Source organism: Empidonax traillii, unplaced genomic scaffold, assembly GCF_003031625.1.
Source record: "Empidonax traillii isolate 1590-97213 ecotype Southwest subspecies unplaced genomic scaffold, ASM303162v1 scaffold30:size3273891, whole genome shotgun sequence".
NCBI lineage: Eukaryota > Metazoa > Chordata > Aves > Passeriformes > Tyrannidae > Empidonax > Empidonax traillii.
This window is the reverse complement of record NW_020955223.1, coordinates 1,636,943-1,651,630: the sequence shown is the minus strand read 5'-3', so window position 1 is coordinate 1,651,630 and position 14,688 is coordinate 1,636,943. Positions and strand designations below refer to the sequence as shown.

At 40.8% G+C, this 14,688-nt stretch overlaps 1 protein-coding gene across 2 annotated transcripts in view; it reads right to left on the bottom strand.

The window, feature by feature from the left end:
• The window catches only part of GLCCI1 (glucocorticoid induced 1), a 53,051-nt gene extending 38,596 nt beyond the window's left edge, over positions 1-14,455 (bottom strand). Inside the window, exon 1 of one of the 2 annotated variants that reach the window (XM_027910990.1) lies at positions 13,521-14,455. In XM_027910990.1, the coding sequence (XP_027766791.1) occupies positions 13,521-13,956 (436 nt within the window). In that variant the 5' untranslated portion in view covers positions 13,957-14,455. The remainder of the gene's footprint in view (positions 1-13,520) is intronic. The other variant, XM_027910983.1, reaches the window with a different exon arrangement.
• Positions 14,456-14,688: the final 233 nt, after the last annotated feature.

Sequence of the window (14,688 nt, the reverse complement as noted above, 5' to 3'; positions counted from 1 at the left end):
AGTGTTTTGCTACCAATATTATACTTCTAAGAGGATATAAGACGACACAGTAATTTTAAGTTACCTTCTAACACCTCTAAAAGTACTGTACATTCAGCTCCATCAAACATCTGTCTTCATTATGTGCACCACACTGATTTTGGTTCAGTTGTATCAACTTCAGAAATTATTCCCAAGTTTCTATTTTTAGAAATCAAGGGAGAGAATGACTAAAAATGAAGAGAGATGACATTCTGAAGTAACTACTCTGAACAGAATGACACAATCCACTCTGATTTCCTCTCATTATCCTAACTGAACAGAAAAGGCACAGAAAAGCACCATAATCTGACCAAGGCTCCAACAACCAAACTGAAAAAGCAGAAAACAGAAAACAGGCTACTTGATGAGATCAAAGATCTTTTCAGAAATCCAGGTCCATGAATTATGTGCTTTCTACATGCAAAAATCTTCAGGGGAGGAAAAAAAAAAAAGAGGGGAACCAGTCTTCCACACAGACCATTTTACAGTTTAGTAGTCAGGGCAGATTTGGTTTTGTACCTGACAAGGCTTATGAGAGTTCAAACTGAGCTGCATGGAACAGCAAGTCTGTGAAGACAGAGGTAGCCTGTACTGGGAAAACAAAGTAAAACAAAACCAGCTTGGTGCTTCAAAGGAAAATCATGGACACTGACCCACAGTACAGGACTTAGAAATCAACCATACTGAGTTATCTTTTATCACCATGACTAACCTACCTAGAGAAAGAAGAGGTTCTCTCATTAGTCACTGAATCCAAGCAGCTTATCAAGGCATCTCCTTCCATCAAGAAGGCTTCGTGCATGACTCTTCAAGAACATACAGCTCTATTCACCTAACTGCACACACAGCAAGGCACAGGGCACAGAGCTGGGCTATGGATACCCAGAGGAAGTGGGACACATGGACGAATTTGCCAGCATATTTCACTGGACCTACAGCTGACTCAATCTTGGTTGCCTATGCATGGTATCTTGAGGTAAGGTCTCTGCCTCACGTCTCTTATTCCACCCAATTACAGATCAACTAAAACGTGACTGCAAATATCTTTCAGAAGTCAGATTTTGTTCACAGCAAAACTCCCCTGTTTAAAATCAACATTATCCTTGCAGATCAAACATAGAAAGAACGCTCTAATCTCAGTAAGGAAAGTAAACAAACCATATGGTAGAAAGTTTCAGCACTCTAAAGCTAAGTTATTAGTCTAACAAGGATTACTGCTGGCATGTATAGGACCGGTGGCATTTAATATCACAAAAGCCTGCTTTGTTCAACAGATGTAACGTACACATTTGCACTCTTCTAACAGGATGCCACATAGGTAAAACACTACTTTAAAAACTTTCAGATTTTTATGTATTCCACATTTTTAGAACATATTTGTTATTACTTCAAATTTAAACACCACACAAATACCTAAATTTAGTATCATTTAATAAAGTATCTAAAAAATGTGCCTATTCTAAAAAGTTAAAACAAAATTGATTGGAGCTCAGCAGCTAAGTACTTGGGAAAAAACACTCCAAAACACACAATCAGCCATCAACTGTTGTGCACTTCAGCTGATACAGAGAATATCCCTCCTTTTAGGTCATTAATTTTGATCTTTTGAATGATCTATTCTATCTATCCATCCAATATTGAGAACCAAATTGGGAACGAAAAACAGCACTAAACCTTGGACTGTTGTTTATTTTTTTTTTCTTCCAGTATATTATTAATTAAAGTCTTGAAAGTCATTATATACAGTTAATTCAGTAAATAATGAAACTACCACCTTTGTTGAATAAACTTGGCAACACTGAAGGGATTTTTTTCTGGTGTTGTTATAGCGATAATACTTAAAATCTAACAAGCTGAAGAAAGCAAGGGGTTTGTAACCCTTTATTCTAATTCCACTTTCCATCAAAATGCAGCTGGACATAATAACGAATTAAACAACTTAAATCAGGATGCATGACTCACCATTTTCATAATCAAAATACTCAAAGAACTCTAATCAGTGCACAGGGCCTATACAATGCCATCATAATGATCACCAGGTATTAGAGACAGAAAGCATTCTCCTAGCTAGGACTAGTATACTAAACAAGAATAATATTTTTATTTGAAAAAAAATACTGAAAATAGAAATTTAAAACCAGATTAAAACTGATTGCCTACATGAGACTGTCTACCTTTAATGGTTAAATAAATTATCTTTTCATTATCAGTTAAATACACAGAAACAAAGGATTAAAAAACAGCTTCCTAAACCTGGAGCCCACTTCACAGCTATCACTAATAAAACACAATCACTTCAAAAAAGATTACAAACTCAGTCTTAGAGCAGCTGAGTATTTTGCCCTCTTGATTCCTACTGGAAATGTGATCCAGGAAGATTTTTTTTCCCCCCGATGGTTTCAAGCCTTCTTAGAGTTTTCTAGCTAAACATTTATCATCTCAAACCCATCCACAGTCCTAGCACTAACTTCAGCTCTTTCTTCCCAACTCTCCATCCCCTTCCCTGCTCACCTGGGTTCTAACAAAGCAACTGTATTTTTATTCAGAGATTTTTTTTTTTTAGCATGACACAGTAAAACTCCTAACCTAGTAGTCCTTCTCTGGGTCTGTTCCAGTTTCCCTTTCTTGAATTGTGGAGCACCAGAGGAGTGTGCAGGATCCCATATGATGCCTCAGCAGGCCCCTGTGTGGGCAGCTGTTTTTCATGCAAAACCTGACCTGTACCCGGTACTTTCTCAGTCACTTCTTGTCGGCAGTTTAGAGATCTCATGATCACTCAAGTCCACCCTCCAGCATTTTCAAATCAGATGGACATCCTCTGAGGAAAAGATATTCTGCTCAAGTACAACCTCACATACCTTTTTTTTAACTTTTAAATCTTACTTTTTAAACTTATTATTTCAATTCCCATGATTCTTAAAGTCTTCTTGTATAATTTTCCTGTGTACTAATTAAACCTCTCAAAATTTATGAACCATTTCATCACCCTCATTTTAAAATCTGCCTAAGCAGATAAGATCTACTTCCATCTAGGAAATCAGTTTTCTTATCAAAACCACCATGTTAGCACGACACAATTTGGAAGCTCATTTTGCACTTCAATATTTCTCTCTGCTTTCCACCACCCCTTCAAATTTCTTCTCAAGTTTCACCAACAGGTGTCTACATTTTAGAACTGGATGCAATGTTTTTCACATTTTTAAAACATCAGCATCGTATATTCTATGTTCAGGTATCTACTATCAAATGGTGTCACCTCCTATTTGCAAGATTGCCTTAAGAAATTTGAAGGCAAGTGTCAACTTCTAAGTGGGCTTTTCCAGAATCCTGCAATGGAGATCTCTGAAATTACTTTATTAAAGTATTCAATCTGTATTTATTACAGTCTCAGTTATTCCTAATTCCAAATTACTCTCATCCTTTTTAATTTGCTTTCTAAATATTTCTGGGTTAAATATCACTGTCCTCATGGAAAGTGATTTCTTAGACTTTGTTCTGGTGAGTAGAAAGCATTGAAAAAATATCTGTGTTATTTCCTCTGAGATTTTTGCTACTACTCCTTGGAGTTAGTTTTGAAACCATACATTCTAGCAAATCAGTCTCAGATCATCCTTCATCTTTTTTTCTTGGTATCAAACAGCTGCAACTACTTTTTCCTTATGTTCCAATTTGCTTGTTTCTATTGTCTGTCTTAAAGCATAAAAAGTCCAAGTCAATTCAGGTTTTAACAATTTTCACTTTCAAAAAGTGACCTTCTTTCCTCAGTTCTTCCTGCTGTTTCTTGCAGGCTCTGTTTATTCCTAGCAGCCTTTTTGAGGTAAGTGTCCAAGCAATCAGATCAAATCCTTGAGGTTTTCTGATGTCTGAAAGACTCCAACAGTGTTTACATTTTTCATTAAAACAGATTCTCTTTGTATTGAAGACAGAGCAAGCCTGCTCAGACAAATTTTCAGACTATTTTCTTCTGAAATCCAAAACTTTACTCCAGATTTATATATTTTAAACAATATCTCTATGCAGGATTTTTTGGTTTGCTATATATGCATGCAAATTTGCAGAACTAAACAAAGGCTAGATCTAACATTTATTGTACAGTGTCAGCACAATCATTTCTTCTCCTTCTCCCACATTTTCAGTTGTCACACTTGGTAATTCCTATCTTCAATGTGGCTAATATGAGTTTCCACTATAAATTTTGCAAACAAAAGATCTCCCTGCATCCTTCAACTTCATATTAAAGGTTATACATACCAGTAAACAAAATCATGAGACTCCAATCATCTTAACAGGCTATATCCTTCTTTGGAAGAAATTCAGGTAGACGTATGTATCAGTTTCTCACATCTCATATTTTAAATAATATATGGACTGCACACACTGATAAACAGTTTGTTTTGAAAGAATGAGTCTCTCTTTCTACAGTAATGCTTAAAGTTTATTTAGATCTCCAGTGTGGGCAATGTCCTACATTGAGTATGTGTCTCTAGTCTTCTCCTTGTAAGAGCACTTCTCAAATACACATTACTTTTCAATATGCAAGAGTTAATTACATTTTTGCCCATCAGAAATTTTTCTCTTCCAGATTAGGACTTCTTCTTGTCCCCCTTGAAAAGAACACCAAGTATTTCAAATGTATTTTATGGGGTTTTTGTGGGGGAAGAAAACATTGCAAATATGATTATTCTGGGTAGAATATCAGGCACGAAAAAGAAGCCACTGAAGGCAAAATACCAGAGAAATCAGAGTATGAAAGAAAGAAAGTACAAGGTATTCCACTGTCGATTGCCACAGTTAAGCAGACACAGCTATCAGTTAAGAATGAAAATTTTAAGACCTTGAACAGAAATTTACTTCTGTGAAGACAGCTTCTCCTTTAACCTGGCAAGCTTCCCAACTACTGTGTAAACCTAAGTTTCATTCTGCATTCTTCAGCAGTTAGCTGATATTTTTAGTCACATTGGTCAAAGTCTGTTCCAGGACACTCAGCATAAAGCTGGGTTTAACTTTTAGTGAGCAAGTCAACTCTCCATTGCTTCGAAACACAGAAAGTTAAGATACCACGTATAACAAAGATTTAGAATAATATATGCTGGATATGGAGGTGCAACACCTAAATGCATAGAGTCAATACTGCAAAGCCACCTGGGTTTCACAGTGTACTTTCCAGGGCTCCAGACTCCAGAAAGACAGATTAGCTGACACACAACACTGAATTTAAGCTGACTCTGTACAAGAAGTGCCCTCACCAAACCCTTCCAGAGCACAGACTGCACCACAGTAGAGATACCTGCTATAATCACTAGCATCTTCTAGTCCTACATGTTCACAAATCTGGGCATTTATATCTGCACTTAGGTAATCTCCTCTCTAGTAGCCAATTGCTGACTGCATGACATAATTTGAAGAAGTAGGCTTTGTATTTACAGACTAATTTCTGCAGACTACAATTAACTGAATTAGCTAGTGATCAAATACTGAATAACCAAAACTTGTTTTCTGGTAAGAACACATTATTTCCAAATCACAGCTTAGTCTCCAAATGCTGACAGAGGTTGACAAATTAGAGTTTTGAATTTTTTTCAATACTGCAGCCTAAGCATCTGTATTAGAATATTTAGATTTTTTCTAACCATGAAGTTTTCTTAAAAATCAAGGTATTTAGGTAATAAAGATAGCATACCTTCACAAATTATTTATTTCAGAACTCCAGAATAAGCACCATACACCAAAACATCAGAGATTAAAAGGCAATATAATACCCATACTGCCATACATTTAATTGGTTCACAACTGAGCAGTTACTTTTACATGAAACATTTCTAAAAGACACACGTAGACTTACTGCAGAAATTAAGTTTCAAGTTTGTAGTATGAACACCAATGATCTCGCAATGACCAATCAAGCCAGTCAGAAATCAGTGTTAATTCTTGAAATTCAGAAGTGCATCTACAACTAACCCCCTTGCTTCATGCCTGGTGGTGTGAGCAAAGGAGAGGAGGATGAAGCTAACCTTGTTCAAGCAGGCAACTTGCACTGTTCAAGGAATGGAACACAATTTATTATTATTATGGTCTAGACTATTTCATTGCAGATTGAGAAGAAAATATTCTACAGTGAATTTCAAATTATTCAAGAACCACGACAGACCTGCTATCACACTGTTCTTAGTCACTGCTCTTATGAACAAAATACAACACACCTCCTAAAGAGGAAACAGAATATGCAGTTTGGGTAAAACTAGTTTCAGGTTGTGCAAAACAAGTGGTATATAAGAACCAACGTTGTTAATCACTCATATTTGTATTCGATTCAGAGAACAATATCCATTGCAAACAGTTACTCCTCAACTGAACACAACAGTGAAAGTTACATTCTTATAAACACCAACAACTGTGTCATCACTTGTTAGGGTACACACAACACTAAATAAGGAGGCCTAATACAGTACCCTGCATTAAGGCTTCAAAACTAACAGGCTTGTAACATTTTATGGCCTACTGGGAAGTATATACATTCTCCAAAGCATCAATATCTAATACAAAAAACTAATTAAGAGATTTACTACAACAAAAAATGTAAACTTTCTATCAAAACCATCTTCACTGACCCAATACCAACTGGTTAGGATAATTCCTATTTATAAACTGTTTGTGCAGAAAACTTATGTGTAGACACCCACACCTCCTGGGTGTTTTTTTTTCTCTCTGTTAGAGAAAACTAATCTGTTTCTAACAGGGTAACAGTCAATAGTTCGGTAGGAAGGAGCAACAGCTTATAAAAAGTGGTGCATATACCAAAAGAGTAGAGAAAGTGTAGGAGTGAAATGAACACAACCAGGGTAGAGACAGGACTACAAGGCCAGAGACAGCAGGCTGAGGGCACTCCCCAGCATGGTCTCACCTGGCCTGACTGTGTTTCCAGATTTTCCAGGAGCTAAATGCCGCCTTCTGTCTTAGTAACAGAAGACACAGTCTGAGCAAAGTTATCACCAGACAGTCCAAGGGGACCATGTAAGGAAACAGCTCTGGTCCTAAGTCCAGATTCACATAGTTGGTAGAGTAAGAAAGGGTTCCTGAAAGAGCATGTATTTCAGTGTCAAACATGGATGAATGCTTCCATGGATGAGTTCACAGCTTTGGAAAAGTAAGAGTTGGAAAGACCGACTCGCCATTCAAAAGGATTGGTATTACACACTGCATCATGATACTCTGTGTGGTATCCATACTGCAGAAGTCTCAAATTGTCATCCCTTTCAGGACCCATCAGCTATTTTCATGCTTTAGCATTTAGTTTCCAATTCAAAAATAGTCATAATACAAATACTAGTAATGAACTTCGGAGTCAAACCACATGAGGAAAAAAGCATAACTGAAGGACAATCTAATTTGGGAAGAAGTAAATACACACTCAAAATTATTATTCAGAATTAGATTATTAAGTAGAAAGACCCATTTTCCTTCACCCTGATTTCTAATTCTCTTCATTTTGCAGCTGCCCACACCTTAAAAACGGTGACACAAAAGAAAAGGGCATAATCTCAGGCTGACAAGTTGCTGTGATGTATCCCTTCTAATGATGACATATAAATAATATTTTACTTGTCCGAAAATGCCTTAAGCCATTGTTTAGGTACTACAAGTTTACATGGGAGGCAGCATTAAAAGGCAGAGAACTCAATGCATTTAAATAGTAAATTAAAGCAAGATAGTGATCATTAACAATTAATTATCTTAATCCTTGACCAAAATTTTCCAGTTACATATCTTTAATATAGCATCATTTTATTCATCAATATAACACATTTTTTAAAAAACCTAGTCTATGTTTAAACCCTACTACTTTAACAACTTCTCCTCAACATATGCAAAGTCCATGGGGAACTAACTATTGTGTCAAGTGCTGGCAACAGTCTTCTTTACTAAAGTAACTGCAACCGATTTAAATAGACACTTTCATTTTTCACTGCAGGTTAAAAAATATTACTACCTTCTTCAGATGAAGATAATTAATCAACTGATGAAGTCCCATTAAAAAAGTATTTAAAATATTCACTTACACTGAAACATTGAGGAGCATATACTCTATTTCCAACATATCTGCATTGTTACAACTACTGCTTTCAAGTCCAGACTGAACCTAAACTTCAGAATTACTGCATCAGTTATCTTTATTATTTTTTCATGATGATATACAGAGTAGTATCACGAAACCCATTTTAAAAATAACTGGCTTTCCACTGTGAATTTTACCTATACAGCAAAATGTGTCAGTCTACACCTGGCAAACACTGACTTTTTTGTAGGATTTTAAGGTACACTCTCTTCATCTACCCTTTCTGCATTTTAAGAACCTCAATTTCCCCCACTACCACGGGAAAGAAAACAGCAAAACACAGGAACCATGAATTTCAGAAACCAAACTGAAGGATTTGCCACTGTTTTACTATGCACAGATATTGGTAAGTAACTTGAATTTAGTCATACGTAACACACTAACACTTGCTTATATCCAAAGAATAAGAATTAAAGGTCAAGCATCAATTTAAAATAGGTATATGCATATAATTTGTAAGTTACTCTTTTTCCATGAGGAAGGGAGGTTCTTTCTTCATAGCTAATGCCTTGCTACAGTACCTTACAAATTCAGTGGAAAAAATATCTTTGTTTTTCTTTCCCGCAGTTTAATACCTGAAAGAAGCTAAATTAATTTGTTTTATGAAGCATATTTATAAAGGACATCGAATATACTATTCTCCCTTAAAGTGATGTTAAGACACGTAACTAAAAAGCCTGTGACTTCAAGACAACTGGATCAAATTTAGCCAGTGTCTTTTATTTCACCATATTATATTCCAGTGAAAGCTATTTTAGGAAGAGAGAGGGACAAAGCTGGAGCAAAACTGTTTTGGCCATACAATTATGGGAATACTGCTATTATTCAGGCACCAGGAAAGAGGAAGCGTCACAAAAATTACTTCCTTACCTACATTTGTTAGAAATAAAGGAAAGGTCTTCTTGATCTCTGGTATAAATGCTTATGATGCCAAAATATTGGATGGCTTGAATCCAGGATATTAAAATAGTTCTGCCTTTTGAAGTCTGAATTTGAGGCTGGGGGGGTTTAATGCTGATATCCCTTACCAGTCTAGAGATCAGTAATATTGTCTGTCTTTACTCCACTCCTCGTTCCACTAGTCTAAAAAGAGATATATATACTTCTTACTCAGGACTGGGTTATGCAGTTGTTTTGCATCTTTTCTAATTCCTTTCTCTCACTAATGTTGGCAATGCTTCAGGGAGTTATTTTGGGAAGTAAAAGACACTGGGAACCTTTAACAGCCAAACTGATTAAAGAATTTTTCCTATGTCCTTAAAACTAACGTTTGATTTCAAAATTTGACATGGAAAAAAGCTTGTGCTATAAACTGTGTAAATGACAGTCAGAAAAATATGAAGCATAATATTACAGTACCACCAGAATTAACACTAAACAAATCAAAGTATTTGATGAAAAAAAAAAAAAAAAGTTGAGCCTCAACCATACAGAAGTCATTTGCACCCTCCACATAAACAAAATATTCACACAATGTGAAAAAAACCCCAACCTAACAGGAAACCCACTCTCATATTTATACAAGCTACTTTACATAACAACAGAAACTACTGATTTTATCCAGGTAAGGTAAGGTAAGAAAACAACTTGCTTTTTTTCTTTAAAAGACACATCCACAAGCAATAATAAGTTCTGTTTGACATGTCCAAGGGTTTGGCTTTTTTTTATTATTACTGGAATGTCCTTTGCAATAAACCACAGAGCTTCAAATTCTGTTGATTATGTTATGCACTCAGAGATTTATCAGATATATTCCCCCTTAGAAAACCATGTGTTGTTACATTCAACCAGCACTTTTTCCATTGCCAACTCTCCAAAACATGAACACACATTGTAATAAAAAAAAAAAAAACAAAAACAAAAACAACTACTAGTAAGGAATAAACATGTTTCAAGAAGGAGGAAAGGAGAATACTTGCACATAGCAGGTTTATTCTACTGTATCAGAAGGTTTTTCCCCATCTTCTTCCCTTTTATTTTTTTAGCACCCTGAAAACAGCATATAGCATTCATAATTTCTCACCCATTCAGTATCAATACTAACCAAATACTAATACTGGCATTGATGGTTCCCTAACAACTAAAAATCCCCAAATTTTCTTAAAGGAAATATCATCAAATTATTAAATGTTTACATTTAAATACACAGGGTGTTGCTGCAGAGCAAAAACATTTACAGCATAGTAGAAAGAAGGGAGAGAAAAAGATGATGATGGGAGGAAAAAGAGAACACGCTGCTTTCATTCATCTAGTGGTGATGTCAGTGCCTGCAATGGTAGTTGCAGTGACCTGTAGAGGCTCAAAGCTGGAGTGTTTTCACAGCAATCTCCTTTATAAAAAGAACCTCTGGCAAATCACTAAAATATCCACAACAAAATGGCTTAGTAGAATAGTCAGTTCAAGGAATCTATAATGGAAAAGGTTAAAAGAAGGCAGGAAAGGGGCAGGTGTCTTAAGAAGAAAAAAAACATCTATCCATCAGAATCATAAGCAGTCTCCAGAACAAGCATATTCGTGAAACAATCCAAGTCAGGCTGCAGAGCCAAAGACAAACATCTCCTGCACTGGTGAGAAAAACAACAGGATTAAACCTAGAGCCTAAGCTCACATTTTACAGCAGTGGGAAATGGCTTTGAAAAACTGACAAAAAAAACTTAATCAAGCCGCTTCCCCAAGACTTGCATACTGATAACAACTATAAATAGCTGGAGAAGCACATTGTTTAACAAGCCACAGCAAGATGGACTGTCTGAAAACAGAAGATTTTAAAATTTTTTTTTCAAGTCCTCCATTATTCCTGCAGCAGTACTCCAGCAATCAATTTTCTATATACTACTATCACCACACAGACTACAAGCAACGTTTTTAGTACCACACATCATGTATTGAACTGCTAAGGAACACACAGGGAAACAAAGACAAAATACTGACCCATGGCATGCAACTATATTCCAAATTGTGTAAAAACAGCTCTAGGTTTTGGGGGGAGAGAGGGCTGGGGGTTGGAAATCTTTTTTCATTCCCAAGACCGAAGAAATAGAGTATCTTATTACCCTGCCCTCTAGAAAATGGTGCCTGTATTTCAGTAAAATAAAGCTGTTGACGTGTGCAATTGTGGTCATTATTAGGGCGATCACGTTGTTTTCATTCATTCATTCAGGATTTGCTAGAGGATGTCAGCTCCTGCAGCAGCAGCTGGCTTGACCTGGAGGAGGGGGAATGAATTCCTTGCAGCGCATACAGATTACAGGGTGGACTTCTTGAAGGACCATTTAGGATTTTACACACTGCACCTATTAAACCGAATCAAGCTATGTGTGCTGCTAACGAGGTTCATGGGGAGGCAAGCTAAAACAAGTTGAGTGATGGAAAAGTCATTCAGTACTAATTTACAATCTGATTTATTAAGGCTAAAATAGTCCACAGATGGAGAAGACTGAAAGCACTTTCTAAAATTAAAAAGTTCCCCCCCAACAAAAAAATTCATGTGCAGTAATGAAATACTTCACAGTTTTGCAGTATTTTTCCTTGTTTGCAGGTAACTGCCCACATTCCTCCCTCTTCAATATACCTTAAGCATACACTTTATACACTGCACCACTACAATGTTTTCCTCTGGGTACCCAAAATTAAATAATTTAGAATGTTCATCATTGGCACCATCACTACTCATATGCACCGACTTTTTTGGTTTTTTTCTAGTTCTCCATTAGCATTTTCCAAAGGTTTAAGAAGAAAAAAAGGAAATCTACATTTAATGCTCCATACAGCCAAAAAAACTATGATCTTTAACATTCTAAATAGAGCTTGAATAAAGCAAAACCACTGAAGCTCAGTTCTATTTTCAAGCATGCAAAACTTCTGCATAAATAGATGATCTTTTTCAAAAATAAATTTCAAAGTATCTCTGTTCAGACTATAACACAACCAATTTGGTCATCTGCATAAACAGATGCACAGGGCAAATTAACTCTATGCCAAACTGGGACTGACATTTTGCTCATTTGCAAAACACTGCCCCTCTCCTAGGACTGTTCTGACGATAGATCTGCCCGACTTACAAATACTACAGATAGTAAGGTTTTACTACACATAAAAACTGAAGGGGGCAATTGGGGAGAAGGTAAGATTCCACTGCTACAACACGTTGGCACCCAACACAGACCACAATTTGCCACAGAAGTGAAACACAGTAAGACTTATGGAAGGGACAGAAAAAGCAAGCGCTATGGAACCATATAAAACGTTCCCAGATAGAGATGATGTGAGATACCTGATAGCAACAATAGGATAACATGAAAAGTGCATTTAGTCCAATTCATTCAACTGCTAAAGTGATGGGGGAAGGAGGGAGGGAGGGAGGGAGGGAGGTAAGATGGCCACTGCTACTTTAACACATTCAATAATTTAACAGACAACTTGACGCAGGTTAAGTTGGACTTGCTGGGAATCAGTTTTACATTTTAAACTTTACAGGCCTATTTTGGCTGCACTGGAGGTTGGTTTGTTTAGTTTTGGAGTTGGGTTTTATTTGGTTGGGATTTTTTTACAATTTCAAGGATTCAGTATTAAATATCACAAGGAGACTGTTATTTGTTTTTAAGCATCTCAGTATGGCAATTTCCTTGTTTTGGAGTCTGTGCTTGAAAACATCCTATCTTTTAACCTAAGATGCTACAAAAATGCAAGTCTGAGAAACTGAGCTCTGCAGAAAGGAAGAGCGTTTGAGGCTCGGTTTTAGCACACACTTTGGAACTCGGTTGTGACACCCCAGATATAAATCTAACCCATTAACACCCTTACTAAATAGTTACAGCTGTAGACAGGGAAGCGGGTTACTTTTAGGCTCGTTCCTTTACTACCCACCTCCGAGCTCGAGCTCAAGGGTACAAAGGAGGGGGAGCACTCCCGTAGGAGGCCCCGACGTTCCCCCCCCGGAGGAGCCGGGCTGGGCGGTGGGAGCCGCCGGAGAGGGACCCCCAGGTCTCGCCCTGGCTCCGCTCCTCCCGAGGCCGCGCGGCTGGGAGCACGGGGCGTTCTTCCCAAGCAGGATCTCCACCTCGGCCGAGACAGAGAATGACATTTCAGGGGGCGCCTCCCCCCCACCTCAAGGGAGGACGATGGGACGAAATGTTTTTTCCCTTTCGGTTGCACTCCTGGTAGGGCAAACGCGGGCACGACACCTGACCCGTGTGTGTGGCGGTGGGGGAGTGTTTTAGAGCTCGCCCTCGCTCCCCAGTGCTCCAGAGGGGCTGCTCCGGCCGGGCCGGGAGTTCCCCGGTCTCCCACCCCCTCTGGCCCGGGGAAAGGACAGGACGCAGCCCCACAGCAGGCAGCAGAGCCCCGGGGGCAGGGGAGCGGGACCGGCTTTGTCCCGGTGCTTTACCTCTGTACACCGGGGAGCTGGGGCTCCGTCTCTCAGGTGAGCTGCTCCTCCTGCTGCCACTGCTCTCCGGCGAGCGCCGCTGCCTGCCCTTCACCCTGCCCGGCTCCACTCCGCCCGCTGCCAGCGGCGGCGTCGCGCTGGGCGGCGGAGGGGGGCTGCCCCCGCCGCGACCCCCCGGCCCCGTGCCGCTGCCCACCGAGGCGGAGGGGCACCGAGTCGGGCTGTGCTGGTTGCCCCGCAAGAGCTGGTACGGGACGGTCGCTCGGATGGGCTGGAGCAGCCTGCTGGTCCCCGCCGAGCCTCCACCAGCGCCGTTACCGGGGCCCCCGGCCGTGCCGCCACCGGCAGTGGGGGACCCAGCGGCGCCGCGCCTCATCCTCTGCGGCGGGGGCTGGTGGTGGGACGGGGGGGTTTGGGAGGAGCTGGACGAGGACATGGCGGGGATGCGCAGGACCCTGCGGGTCACTCGCTCCGGCGGCTGCGGGGAACCCGAGCTCGGCCTCTGGCGCCCCGCATGCACCAGCCGCGGGGAGAGGAGGAGGAAGGGGGGGAAGGAGAGAGGGGGCGGGGCGGGACAAGCGCTGCACGGCCCGAGGGAGTCTCCGCGCCGCCTGCCCAGCTGCCCCCGGCGCTTCCTATCGGCGACGGCGGCTGCTGCTCCCACGCCAGGCTCTGGCCATCGCTGCCCGCCCCAGCGTCGAGAGCACCGGGGGCGCTGCCGAGCCCAGCGGCCGCTCACATCGTACAGCGCTGCCGGCTCAGGGTGGTCACCGGCGACGAGGGTGTACGCTGCCCGAGGAGGGAGGATGGGGAGGGGGGGAGGCGCTCCCAGCCAGCTCCAGCTCCTGCCCCCGCCGGCGCCCGGCAGCCGCAACCACCACCATCCGCTCGCCGCGCCGCCCGCCCTCCGAATGGCACCGCGCAGCCCCGGCGCTCGGCCGCGATGGGCAGGGGCGGTGGGCGCCCGCGCCCATTGGACACCACAGGGGCGCCAGCGCAGGCTCCATTGGCCAGCGGCCCTGTCGTTCTTACCGCTTCACCAATGAGAGCGCGGCACCGCGCAGCGGGGGCGGGGCGGCGGTGCAGGGGGCGTGGCCGGCGGCGGTGGGGGCGGGCTGTGGGAAGTGGGATGTGGCGGCCGCGGGAGGGGCGGGACGGGCCCGGACTC